This window comes from Anolis carolinensis, chromosome 4 (genome assembly GCF_035594765.1).
Source record: "Anolis carolinensis isolate JA03-04 chromosome 4, rAnoCar3.1.pri, whole genome shotgun sequence".
Lineage (NCBI taxonomy): Eukaryota > Metazoa > Chordata > Lepidosauria > Squamata > Dactyloidae > Anolis > Anolis carolinensis.
In genome coordinates this window covers 105975368-105990288 of record NC_085844.1, presented here as the reverse complement: position 1 = coordinate 105990288, position 14921 = coordinate 105975368, and the positions used below count along the sequence as shown (strand labels likewise).

The 14921-nt window shown below is 38.5% G+C and overlaps 1 protein-coding gene across 7 annotated transcripts in view; it reads left to right on the top strand.

The window, feature by feature from the left end:
- The window catches only part of cdh12 (cadherin 12), an 868710-nt gene that overhangs the window by 814496 nt on the left and 39293 nt on the right, over nucleotides 1–14921 (top strand). For all 7 annotated transcript variants that reach the window (XM_062977611.1, XM_008114209.3, XM_008114208.3 and 4 more), the window contains one exon: nucleotides 5315–5502. In XM_062977611.1, coding sequence (XP_062833681.1) covers nucleotides 5315–5502 — 188 coding nt within the window. The remainder of the gene's footprint in view (nucleotides 1–5314; nucleotides 5503–14921) is intronic.

The window sequence follows — 14921 nt, the reverse complement described above, 5'->3', positions numbered from 1 at the left end:
TAAGGAGAATGTAAGGTAGACATGAATAACATGTGGCCCAGAAATTAGGAACATTGGTATTTTGTACTACAACTCCACAACTGTGTACCCAAAATATCTCTTTCAAGCTGTGTTGTGACCCATCATGAACAACACTAATCTCCTGTACTGGCTTTGATAAACTTCCTGTCGCAAATCGCCAGTTGCCCTGATTTGTGGACAAGAGAAACCAAACTAGAGTCCAAAGAATGTTTTACTTTTTTCATTATGGTTTTAAAAAAATCATCACGAGCCAAGTATTTGTATATTCAATAGTTGCTCATTTGCTCAACAGGATGCCTGAGTTTTGTCAACATACCTATCTCATAGTTGTTGTCTACAAGAAAAAAAATTGCTGCTGCTGCTCAGTCGTTTAGTCATTTCCAACTCTTCGTGACATCATGGACCAGTCCACGCCAGAGCTCCCTGTTGGCTGTTGCCACCCCCAGTTCCTTCAAGGTCAAGCCAGTCACTTCAAGGATACCATCCATCCATCTCGCCCTTGGTCGGCCTCTCTTCCTTTTTCCTTCCACTTTCCCCAGCATCACAATCTTTTCCAAGCTTTCCTGTCTTCTCATGATGTGGCCAAAATACTTCAACTTTGCCTCCAATATCCTTCCCTCCAGTGAGCAGAAAAAAAAATATGAAATTATATTCCAATGTAAAAGAACATCTTGTACAGCTCTGGAAACCTCCATATGTGTGCCACTTTTCAATGCATGTGTCCCCTTAATAAGATTCCCAGTGGCTTTTTGAGAGCTAAAGTAAATACAGTCAGTTCCTTCTCCTCTTTTGGTTTGCTGCGTGTTTCTGTTCCAGTTGCTAACACCTTCCCATTGCCTGGGCCAAACATAAGCTTGTGGTATGCAGGAAGAGAAAAAGGAACCATGAAGTGCATTGTAAGTGAAGTGGTGTGCAGGGCCAATTCCCCCTCCTCTGCTTCCTGGTACAATGAGAAGTAACTTCCACGCCTTGTGGAGACCTCAATGATGGCAGCCCATTCCCCACATGTACATACATATAGTGAAAATATGCAAGACTTCCCCAATTCTGCAAGTGAGCTGAGCCCCTAACCCCATGAAAGCAGAGGGATGACTATTATATTTACTTAGTCCAGGAGCACTTTTATTTAGGTATGAAAGGAGCTTAAATGTAATGAGTTGCCAATGCAAACTAGCTAAGTGCAATTAACTCATTTCACTAATAATGAAGAGATAGGTATATTGCATGACAATAATAATTACAATCCAACCAGAGGTAAATTGGATATAATGTTTATCTACTTTTACAGTTACTGAAATTTTGTCTCACTAAATTAAATGGTAAAGAACATCATTCATGCATGTTCTTAATTGTGCAACTCCTCATGCTGTTGTTGTGGATGCTGAGTTGACAGAGAACAGGGATGCAGTACATTTTGTAACATAGACCAGCAGTTTGTGGAATTCTATTGTTTTTCTTTTGAAAAAGGCCAATGAAAATAAGCTCTTGGTTACTTTGAAACAGGAAGTGAAGATTTGTGTGTATGTGCATGTGTGTGTATAATTGTGATGATCCTAATGACTGACTATAGGTGAGATGGATAAAAAACCCTTTAACTTCAACTATTTCATTTTTAAAAGTAACATTTTATCCTCTAGCTGTGAGTGAAATCAGACCAATGACAAACAAACTTAATGCTGAATTTATAGCATGATTAACTAATATAGGAACTGCACTCAGTAGAACATTTTTTATTCTGCTTCCAAAAGCTCTTCCAAAGTATGGGCAGAGAAGAGAAATGACTTCACTAAAACCTATTATCTTAAAAGCCCCAACTTCCTACTTTGACAGAATTTCAGTATTATAACTCTCCTGGAATGATTACTAAAATGTTAAATACATTCTTCCTTGATAGAATAGGAGCATCTTGCAGCAGTGGGAGCTATTTGGGCAGAATTATGCACTTCTTAAAGTTTGTTCTATAGTCAACAGGGCCTTCTGAAATGAAATACTGAATGATTCTATTTCATATGTATAGTTTTTTTTTCTCCTCTGATGAATATAGTATTCAGACATCATGGAGGGTTGTGTTGAGAAAAGTAAGGTGAGACAAGTCACCTGATTCAATTCAGAGCCCAATATGGTGATTTCTACCTGGCCCTAATTTCAACTGGCACAATTTGGACCCAATCCAAAACTTGAATCTGAATCAAGATTTGGAAATCTGGATCATGAGTGAACCTGCTCTTATGCATCAGGAAAACAAAAAAGGCATAATTTGACATGAAATGATTTGATCACTCTTTATTCTGCAGTTCTCATGTAATAATTTTGGATAGGTTGATTTTTGATTCTCTAAATTTTCAGTCTTTCCCATGTATGTTGCCTATGTGGTCTCAGTCAATTCAGCTTATGCTATACTGTACTGGTGTATTGTGCACTACATTGATGGCACCTTTCTAGAACCTTTAGAACAGACCGAAATTTCACCATTGGGAAAGTCTGCCAAAAAAGCAAGTCTTCTTTTCCTAACATTTTCTAGATTTGTCCACCACTTGTTGCCCTTCAGTTGGCAGTTGAAGAACTTTTGCAATACACATTCTATTCTATTACCGCTGCAGAGATGCCTCACAATTAAGATAAACTAATTATCAGATACAATGATAATAATAGCAGTAATGGCTGAAATAGATGTGATCAAGATTATGACCAAAATGGGAAACTAAATACAGTGTTCCCTCACTTATCGCTGGGGTTAGGTTCCAGGACACCCACAATAAGTGAAAATCCACGAAGTAGGGATGCTATATTTATTTTAATATTTCTACATTATTTTAGTAATTATACACTATTTTAAATCTTTATCAACCAATCGTGTGTTGATAAATCACCTCCTTCTCCTCCCATTGCCGCTTGGGCTCCTTTTCTCTCCCTTTGGCTTCTCCTTCCTCCCTTCCTTAGGCTGTAAATTGTATTTTTAAATTATTTATCATAGTCTTTTAGAGTTTTTTGAAAAACCGCAAAACAGAGAATTCGCGAAAAGTGAACCGTGACGTAGTGAGGAAACACTGTACTAGTGTTTGTTTGGCTATAAAAAATAAATTAAACATAATCTAATAATGATGACCTGATCAGATACTTAGTTAACCAAGGATGCCTATAACCAGGAAGGAAACCTTGGGGATTGTACTCTATGCTAGCCCAAAGGCCAGCAGGTTTGGCCCTGCTGGATGACTACTCTTACTGGACCATCAAAGTAGGTGTCATTCCCTGTCCCCACAGCATGCCAGCTGAGGAAAGTGAAATAGCATTGTGAATCATATTGTTAGTTCTGAATTGGAGCTGGACCAATTGTGTACATCACTCCAAGGTGTAGGGATGCTCCAAATTTTTGGGGAAGCTCCAGAGCATTCCCCAACTTTGCCTATTGTGGGACAAAACCACATTAAGTATCCATGTCCTGTGTTGAGGCTGATTCTTGCCCACCCCAGTTTATACTGCCCATGTAGATATGCCCTATGTATACTTGCTGGCCCTATTCCTACCCCTGCCTTCTAAAAAAACATAAGGAAACATTTGGTCATGCTCCAGTCATCATCAAAATGGAGCTGCTTCTCTCCATGAAGTTGTTTCCTAGTAAACATTTCTGTGGCACCAGTGACAAAATAATGACTAAGTACCAATCACGAATATGAAACTACTAGAATAGTAACAGTAATTTGTTAGTAATGAGTAACTCAGCAAATCCCATTTTTGGCTAGTAGGAAAAGAAAGACGTAATGACATGTTGGGTTTTTAGTGAGTAACATGTGAAGTCACTAATTACCCTTTTGAATGTAGCATCCCATTTCTCCCCCACCATTGGAATAATAGACTACACAACCATATGGGATAACTATGGCCAACTTTATTAATGTTACCTATTTACCTTTCTTTGTGACCTGCAAATCATTTTTAAAGGATATCAACTTGGTGTGGAATAAGCTGAGGCAGTGGCTATCCAAGACCTACCCCTCAGCTAACCTGGGTAAGACACCTGGGTCCTCTGAGCACAACCTTACCTGAGCTGCTCCCAGGGCAACCTCTTAGGGAAACTGCACAGAGAATTTGGACCCCAAGTCATGAGGCCCAAATTCCTGCTGCTTCAAGACTAATCCAATTGGTTATCCAAATCCACAAGTGAGGGTTTCTCTTCCTGGCCTTCACCAAAATTGGTACCTTAGGTGCACACTGAGATGTAAAACTCATCCCAGTTTCCTGCATGACCACTTATTTATATCTTACCAACACCAATTAGCCTCTAAAGAAACAGTGTAGGGTAGGTGGGGAAAATACCCTAGTTCTTAAAGGGGGGCGGGATTCCTACTCAGCCCCAGAACAACCCCTAAGTACACTGTGAGAGGGCAGGAGGGTGGGTCAGCACTTGGCCAGAAATAAAGCACAGAGTCAGGGCTGCAAAGTTAAAGGCCAGTCCCACCCACAAAAGTAGTCCCAGTTGGAACTATTTAACAATTGGTCTCTGTTCACGGGGTGCTAATAAATCGCCCTCCCCTCCCAGCACACCAGGAAAGGAAAGCCAATTATTTGCACTTGACTCTGGAAAGATCCATGAAGATACACAGGAAATAAAATACTAAGCGAAGTAACACATTAAGACAAATAGAGGATAAACTACAAAAATTAATGCAACAAAAATTAATGCAATAAAAGAAGAAGATAACAGTCTCATTTATCATATCAGGTGGTCATACACATTTATATTAAATATTCTGCAGGTTTTTCTTGAATGCTTAAATATATTTATCACATGTTTAAAATTTGATATTTGTATTAGATAGAAGCTTATAGTCTGATTTTAATATTTTATATTACTTACTTTATGGCTACAGTACCATTGCTTTTTAAGTTGGCAATAAAACTAATAAATGGCATGTAGCTATAATTATTTATCTGACTGCATTTGTTAAATATAATTGTATTACTGTTTCAATTACGCATCTGATGACTGATCAAGTTAAAAGAATACATGCCCACAAGTATAATACAAGTACATGTCAAGCTTTCAGTTTCTACTTCACTTTTAATATCTGAATTCCTAAATTGAATATTCCCTTTCAAGCTTTGAATAAGGAAGCTGGATTATTGCTTGATTTGAACATTTAAACTCTACTACAAAGGGAACAGTGATAGTTAATTTGAGTCTTTTCTACTGCCTTAAATTTGCTAATAAAAATGACTATATGTTGCATTACCCCTTCTTGCCCGATACACTATCAAAACCTTGTGTGAATAACTGATCATTAATTTATCATAGGTATATTCCACTTGAAAGTACCTGAGTCTTCTCTCATTGGTTCAGCCATTGGAAGAATCAGAGCAGTGGATCCTGATTCTGGGAGGAATGCAGAAATTGAATATACTATTGTTCCAGGAGATGGAGGAAATTTGTTTGACATCAGCACAGATGAAAACACGCAAGAAGGGATCATCAAGTTGAAAAAGGTATTAGATCCTAATTAATTACAAATGGGTACATATTGTAAGGTAAAGGTTTCCCCTGACATTAAGTCCAGTCGTATCCGACTCTGGGGGTTGGTGCTATTCTAAGTGGAAGAGCCAGTGTTGTCCGTAGAGACACCTCCTAGGTCATGTGGCCAGCTTGACTGCATGGAGCGCCATTACCTTCCCACAGAAGCGGTACCTATTATCTACTCACATTTTCATGTTTTTGAACTGCTAGGTTGGCAGAAGCTGGGGCTAATCGTGGGAGCTCACTCCGCTCCCCAGATTCGAACTGCCTACCTTTCGGTCAGCAAGTTCAGCAACTCAGTGGTTTAACCCACTGTGCCACTGGGGGCAGCGGGTTAATATTGTACATTTTAAAAAATGGCATCAAACTTAATGAGGCTTATAAAGAAATGGTATTGTATAGGTGTTTAAATGGATTTTAAATGCACACTTCTCTAACTCTTTAAGTATTTGTTCCTATATTAAAGCATCACTTCATGAACACTTTCCACTAATTAATAATTTTATTTCTATAGCATTGTTCCTCCAAAGCCAAGTTTATCTGCAGCAAAACAACAAAACAAAAAAGCATTATGATAAGTATTAGATTAGGTGTGTCTACATTTTGATATCACAAACAAATTGCTCAATAAGGCTAAATAAAGACCAATTGACAATGGGCCCTTCCAGACAGGCCCTATATCCCAGGATCTGATGGCAGGTTTTCTGCTTTAAACTGGATTATATGAGTCCACACAGCCAGATAATCTGGGATAAACAGAAAACCTGGGATCAGTTCCTGGGATATAGGGCTTGTCTGGAAGTACCCAATATTTGGAAGTTGAGATAAACTCATAATTTTGACTCCGAGGCCTAGGTGATATCACAATCAACAATAAGTTGTTTCACCACTAAATGCGTTCCTGAACCTTTTAAAAATGTTCAAGTAATTATAACAGTCACAGTTTAGGATATGTATATACCTATTGGCTTAAAGAAATTGTGTGCTAGACTCTTTCCCTTATTAGTTTCAATAGCTGTTGTAATCCAGTCTTGCCTGCAGGGAGGTGTGTGTAGTGCATCCTAAATCTCATAATAAGATTTCAGGCTATTTGACTTTGAGCTTTGAAACCAAGCACAACTTTTGCAATCACCTATGAACAAATAATATCTTGGGTCTTCTAGTGCCACATACTGGTTGGAAACAAAATAGCATTCAAACAGAATTAAAAAGAAATGAGTTCTGCTGCATATGACACTATTTCTCAATGGGAAAAACTTAGATAACAGTATTAATAAAGTAAACACTGCCTGTTACTCCAGATCATAGCTTGAACTGGTTTATTGGTTATACAGTCCACAACATCTGAAGTGAAGCAACATCAATTTGAAGACCTGTCTTTGAAAGGCAACATTTAAAATGCATGCAGGAAGGCATAGATAGACTGCTTTGATCCATGAGCTTATCCACTGACTTGCTAGTATGCACACCATGCTGTGGAAAAGGTTGGAATCTTACTGGTGATATACAGTAGTGTAAACACGATTAACCATTTTAGCAATTTAAACAATTGTTAGCAATTTCTAAGAGACTGCACAGGGACAGTGTCCCAAACAGGGTTAACTAATGTACAATAGGAAAAACACCATACAGTTGGTTGCTCAGGATGGATCTACACTGCCCTATATCCCAGGATCTGATCCTGGATTATTTGCTTTGAACTGGATCATATGAGTCTACACTACCAGATAATCTGGGATAAGCAGATGATTTGGGACCAGATCCTGGCAGTGTAGATCCAGCCTCAGTTATGTAATCCAGAATAAAGCTGATGCAATGTCACCCTGATCTAGCTACTCAAAATGTTTGCTAAATTTGTGTTACTCGAATGCAGGATATACACTTTCATATAGGGTAGGTAAATTTTTGTGTGCTGGAACATGATATAAGGCCCAATCTACACTGCCATAATGTAGTTTCAGAATGCAGATTAACTGTATTGAACTTTATTATATAGCAATGTAAGGTAAAGGTTTTCCCTTGACATTAAGTCCAGTCATGTCTGACTCTGGGGGTTGGTGCTCATCTCCATTTCTAAGCTGAAGAGCTGGCGTTGTCCGTAAACACCTCCAGGGTCATGTGGCCGGCATGACTGTATGGAGCACCGTTAACTTCCTGCTGGAGCGGTACCTATTTATCTACTCACATTGGCATGTTTTCGAATTGCTAGGTTGGCAGGAGCTGGAGCTAACAGCGGCCTGGGACCTTTCAGTCTGCAAGTTCAGCAGCTCAGTGCTTTAACACACTTCACCATCGGGGCTCCTATATAACAGTGTAGACGCATATAATTCAATTCAATGCAATTTAATTAGCATTACATAACTCTACACTGACCATATAATGCAATTTAAAGTTTATTATATGGCAGTGTAGATTGGAGCTAAGATAGGACATTTAAAGTTTAAAACACTTAATCAGCATGCATCCTACTTTTTTTTTACAGCAGGATGCATACAGGATCCTGACAGGATGCATTCACTCTCCATCACATGACTCCTACTATTTAGAGTAATCTGTTTTTACTCATCACACCATGGAAGCTTTGCCTCTCCCAATTGTTATAATTTCTGCAAGCATCAATCTCTGCCTCTTTTTTAATGTTTTTTTTAAAATGATACTTATGAAAAAAGATCCCATGAACTTGTGCCAATTCTTTTGAAAACATGTTTATCCAAGTTATTTGCTTATCCAAGCTTCTGCTGGCCCGTTTAGCTTGGATAAGTGAGACTCTACTGTAGTAGTATATTGTAAGAATGTAAAGGATATTCAAAAATATTCATATATACACACACTACAATACCTTATGAGAAGAATCCTGAAGTCATCAAAATCTCCACATTTTTGGATGTATTCTGCACAGATTTTGCATGTAGCTGTTTCATGCAGTAAACATTTTCTAAACTGGAAAATAGTATATCTGTGTGGGACTACTATTTTTTCTGCAAAGAAAGCTGTTTCCTGTGCAAAAAATGTTTCAATTGGTTATATTCTTTCCATAAGATGTGCATAGTTGATTTTCACACAGAAAAAAGCCTTCTCTGCACTGGAGACAGCCTCTTCTGTGAAAAAATACATTCACACAGAAATAGTATTTCCCAGAGGAAAAGAGAAATGCAAAACAATCACATGCAAACCTCATATAAAATAAATAAAAAATTATGAATTGGTTTTGAAAACTGTTGCAATAAAAAGTATTGCTAAAATTATGCCTTGTCTCCTTTGAGAAGAACATTGGTGGCAAATAAGCCAGTAGAGCTTGTGAATCAGGAGGTGAAGGTCATCCAAAGTTGAAGACATCCTTTCACCTTTGTGTTTACAAATCCATTTGTAGTTATGGCCAGAATAAACTTTCACTAGCTATTACCAAAGCAGCAAACTTTATTCCTCTGACAATAATCTATCAACTGCCATTACTATCTGTCCTCCTTTTGGTGCTTGTTTGCAAACATCAGCTGGCACAGCTATCAACACATTAGAGCAATGCCCTGCGATACAATATTCAGGGCAGAATTCAAGGTGCTGACTTTGGTTTAGAATATACTAAACAAATTAAAGACAATAAATCTTTGAGATAGAAGCTTTCATTCTTCCATTATGCTCTTTTACATGAAATTATGGCACTTTTCCCAGACTGTGTATTATGGTGGCCTCCAAGTGACTGCGAAATTAATCTCTTCAGTCACTGTCTCTCCTCTATGACCATAGGAAATTTTTCCAGTTGTCTATCATGGAAAATGATAGACATGTTTCATTTTCATGCATCTCCATGGCATGAAATGAAGAAGGCCAGATATAGACATGATAATATGAGCAGAGGTAGAAAGAATATTGGCCATTATTGTTTTGCAAGCAGAAAAAAATGGCATGACAATTTAAAGAACTGCCATGATGAATACAACAGAACTGACATTTTAATCCAATACTCTAATTTCACAAAATATATCACAGAGGGGGGGGGGGATCTTTAAAAATGTAGTTGTGAGGGTTTTTTGTGCAGAAAATCCATTTTTGTGATTTCTCCCACACCCCAAAAAACCTGTTTCCAGTATGCATGTATTTTTGTGCAAAAACCTAAGTTTTGGACAAAAACATGATATCTGCACAATTTTTTTTTGTATAATTGTTTTATTGTTGTATCATTGATATTTGATTGTTTTATCGGGCTAGGCCCCATGTAAGCTGCCCCAAGTCCCTTCGGGAAGATGGGGAAGGGTATAAAAATAAAGTTGTTGTTGTTGTTGTTGTTGTTATTATTATTATTATTATTTAAAAATCCATACTAGACAAAAACAGTGACAATATTAATTTTCAGCTACAGAATAAATTGCTCTCCTCACATGTAAGAGTGGGCTAATCAAAGATTTCCAGTTGAGAATAATTAAAACCTTAGTGTGGGAACATGACATAAGAGGACACTTTCAATCAGTCCTACTTTTTCTCAGTTGTTTAGAGCAGCAAGGGGTGTAGTAAGCTATTTTACCTGGTTTCTATTTGTTTGCTAGTTGTCATAAGTCATATCAATTTGTTTAATTTGTACTTATGACACAATATCTGACAAGCAGGCATAGACAGGACAAAAACTTAAGAATCGAAACTTACCCAATACTTTTTCTTTTGAATTTTGTAAATCTTGAAAGCCTCATAGAATCATAGAGTTGGAAGAGACCTCACGGGCCATCCAATTCAACCCCCTGCCAAGAAGCAGGAAGATGACATTCAAAGCACCCCCGACAGATGGCCATCCAGCCTCTGCTTAAAAGAATCCAAGGAAGGAGCCTCAACCACACTCCGGGGCAGAGAGTTCCAGTGAGGAAGTTCTTCCTAATGTTCAGGTGGAATCTCCTTTCCTGTAGTTTGAAGCCATTGTTCCAAGTTCCCTGCCTCCAGGGCAGCAGAAAACAAGCTTTCTCCCTCCTCCCTATGACTTTCCCTCACATATTTATACATTGCTATCATGTCTCCTCTCAGCCTTCTCTTCTGCAGGCTAAATATGCCCGGCTCTTTAAGCCACTCCTCATAGGGCTTGTTCTCTAGCCCCTTGATCATTTTAGCTGCCCTCCTCTGGACACTTTCCAGCTTGTCAACATCTCCCTTCAATTGCAGTGCCCATAATTGGACACAGTGTGATTCCAGGTGTGATCTGACCAAGGCAGAATAGAGGGGTAACTTAACTTCCCTGGATCCAGACACTAGACTCCTATTGATGCAGACCAAAATCCCATTGGGTTTTTTTGTTGCCGCATCACATTGTAGGCTCATGTTTAACTTGTTGTCCACAAGGACTCCACGATCTGTTTCACACATACTGCTGTCGAGCCAGGCATCCAACATTCTGTATCTTTACATTTCATTTTTTCTGCCCAAGTGGAGTTACTTGCATTTGTCCCTGTTAGACTTCATTCTGTTAGTTTCGTTCCATCTCTCTAATCTGTTAAGATCATTTTAGATTCTGCTCCTGTCTTCTGGAGTATCAGCTATCCCTCCCAGTTTTATGTCATCTGTAAACTTGATGAGTATGCCTTCTAGCCCTTCATCTAAGTCATTAATAAAGATGTTAAATAGAACTGGGCCCAGGACGGAACCCTGTGGCACTCCACTCATGACTACTTTCCAGGATGAAGAAGACGCATTGGTGAGCACTCTTTGGGTTCATTCACTTAGCCAATTACAGATCCACCTAACTGTAGTTTTGACTAGCCCATATTTGCTAGCTTGTTTGCCAGAAGGTCATGGGGGACCTTGTCGAAGGCCTTACTGAAATCCAGATACGCTACATCCACAGTGTTCCCCGCATCTACCCAGCTCGTAACTCTATTGAAAAAAGAGATCAGATTAGTCTGTCATGATTTGTTTTTAATAAATCCATGTTGACTATTATTGATGACAGCATTTGTTTCTAAATGTTTGGAGACCACTTCCTTAATGATCTTTTCCAGAATCTTGCCTGGTATAGATGGGAGGCTGACCGGAAGGTAATTGTTTGGGTTGTCCTTTTTTTCCCTTCTTGGAAGAAGGGAGTAAGTTTCATTTTCAGCGCAAGCAAAGAAAATCAAAGCCAAAAAGGCTGTATTTCCTCTTTAAATTAATGGCTTCTCACCATTAGGAAAGGGAAGCAACAGGGAGAAAGCAGAGTTCATTGGGAAAGAGACTGAGAAAGCATAGAATTCTGGGAAATGTAGTTTGGGAAGGCAGGGAGTCCTATGCCAGATAATTAAAAGGCCCTGCCCTAAACTACATTTCCCAGAATTCTGCTCAGCATCAGAAAGCCCCAATCAGGATTTGAGAGAGATTTGTCCCTCTGTAGCAGCGGCCAGCCACCGTTTCATTAAATGGTTGAGGAGGATTGACTGAAAATCTCTGTGCTCAACTGAGAATAAATCCCTAAATGGAAGTTTTATTGGTTAATATGAGAGATATTCATTGTGGCTTTTTTTTTAAAAAAAAAAAAACTTTTTTTGCCATTTTCTTTAAATTCCCTCAAATCAGTAGATGTATGAATATTTATGAAAGTTGCAGGGAATGCTTTCTGGATTATCTTATGTCATTGTATACAAAATTCAAGAGGATAGTTCTTGTAGGTTTTTAAATTGTTGTTTATAAAAACTTTGAAGATTCCCAAAAAATCTGTGAATAAGTGAAATGTTCTGAAACTTGATGGGATAACAGTGGTCAATGGGTTCTACCATTGCAGCAAGTTTCATCTCACTAACTAATATGAAAGCTAAAGGAGACCCTGAAGTTTCCCCATTTGTGCAGTTACTATAACAAAAAAGTAAAGAAATTTCATTATTCCCATTATAGTAATTCACTAACTGTATTTTAGAAACACTTTAGCACCCCCTAATTTTGTTATGATTTCTGAAATCTTTTTCAATCTATCACACAGCCCTACTGGTTTCCATACAGTTGAATAACATTCTTTTCTAGAACCTCATCATCTACAGAAGGCAAAGGGTTTTGTTTCTGTGCAGTATGAAAAGTCTACATGGGCTTTTTGTTAAAAGTGACACCCTGGATATTTTTAAATTGTAGCTTCCTTTGCCCCAGACTATTGGCCAGGCTGGATGGAGTTGAACAAATTTGCAAACTAACTTGATGAAGCACAGACTCTCAAACCTCAAAATAGGATGAAACAGGAATGCAGTAATTCTAAGTATTTAATGTAATATTATCAATTGAAATATTATTATAAGTTCAACGAATTTCAAATGTTACGTGTTGTGAATATTGATTGCAAAACTATTGTATTGTATGCAGGGCTCTAAAAAAAGCAGAATAGTGTCTGAAATGAGTTAAAGGTCTTCTATGCTTATGCTAGGAGCCCCCGGTGGTTCACCAGGATAAACCACTGAGCTGCTGAACTTTCTGCTCACTCATCAAGTTTACAGCGGTTCAAATCCGGGGAGTGGGGTAAGCACCTGCTGTTAGCCCCAGCTTCTGCCAACCTAGCACTTTGAAAACATGCAAATGTGAGTGGATCAATAGGTACCACTCCGGCGGGAAGGTAACAGCACTCCATGCAGTCATGCTGGCCACATGACCTTGGAGGTGTCTACGAACAACATCGGCTCTTTGGCTTAAAAATGGAGATGAGTTGGATACAACTAGACTTAACGTCAGGGGAAAGCTTTAGCTTTACTATGCTTGTGGCACACCAAGGCAAAGCCAGCTTGTCATCTGCACTTGCCATCTCACAGTGATTTTTCTGTCACCCTAAAACTGCAGAAACAATGGCTTTGAAAAGCCCTTAGAAGGCTTCAATATAAGTCCAATGGGCTGTCTTTTGATTTGGCTCCTCGCAGACTGTGCAGGTCTGCCCCAAAGCCACCAGATAGGAAGACGTTTCTCTGTACCAGGGCTGAGAAACACTGATAATGCAATGTACGGAAATGCCTTGCTGTTCCTTTTCATGCACTGCTTGTTCTGTGGATAAATATAGAAACTGTTTAGCTGTGCAAGTCTTCGCAGATAGCAGACAGTGCTGCGTGTCAGCGTGCAAGGACTGTGAATCAGCAGAAACACTTCATTCTCAGTATTCGAGTTGTGTTTCTGACAACAGATTATTCAATCATTTTTCAGTCTTCACTTTGAAATATGTGGTGTTTGCAAAAATAAAAATGAAATAAATTGTTCCAATATCCAAGATTTCTTTGCTTCAGAGTACATTAATTCAGACAAGGCTGGTTAAAAACATCCATATAAGATCTGAGCGAGAAGGCAAAGCAAGTAGGGGAAAAAACAAGATTCTACCTGGTAAAAAAAACTTGCTTTGGATCCTTTCAAGCTTAATAAAAGAAAGAGAAAGGGGGGCATGAACTGTGATCAGAAAAGATGGTTCATAATGCTTCAACTCTCCTAATGAATGAGTAGGATGGAATACCTAGGATGAGAAAAGATGTCTCATGTTCTTTATTGACTTATGAAGTATCTGATGGAGGCATGAAGATTCTGCATACTTGCTCTGCAACAGTGCAAGAGGTTATATGTCCTTCAGATGTTGATGAGCACCAGTTTCTATCAGGGCTGGGCAACAAATCAATGGTAAAGTGTATTGGAAGGAAATGTACATCAACATCATATGTTAGAGCAATGTCGGAGTTGCGACCTTTTGTAAAAGCGCTCAAGACTTGGCTGTTTGGTTGTGCATTTAAGTAAATCAGATCTAATTTGCCAAATAGTCACTGTTGAATGTTTTTAGGTTGAATGTTTTTATGTTAAATGTTTTATATTGTGGAATGATATTTTAAATTGTACGTCGCTCGGAGCACTCTGGTGGAGAGCGACTAATTAAGAAATAAAGTGAAGTGAAGTGAAGTGAACATCTTGAGAGCCAGTTTCCTATCCCTGCCCTGCACCCAGGTGGTTTATCTGACACAATGTGTTCCTACCTGACCTTCACGAGTTTAACACGTTTTTTTTACTTCCTGCAGAATTTTAAGGTGTTTCTTCTCACAATGGCTTCCAAAAAACACATAATGGAATATTAGCTAGCAAGCTACAAATGTGCTTGCACTGACATACAATGCCTGAGAACTATACTGGTTATGGAGCACATCTGTGCAGTGTGCATGATGAATAATTGCCTGCTAATCTGAAACCTGAATCTGAAGTAGCAAGTTTAGGACCTTATCACATTAGGAAATACTCTGTTTCTGAGACTATGATTTCAAATGGGTCCCGCTCACAAGCAAACAAGCACACAGCATGTCCCATTATTAGAAAAACACTTATGTATGATCCAGAAATTATGGTAAGTTTAGATAGGTAGGTAGGTAGTTTTTTTTCTGAGAATGTGGTTTTGCTGTTTGCTGGAATTTCTACAATTATTAATAACAATCTTTTAAAAGTACTA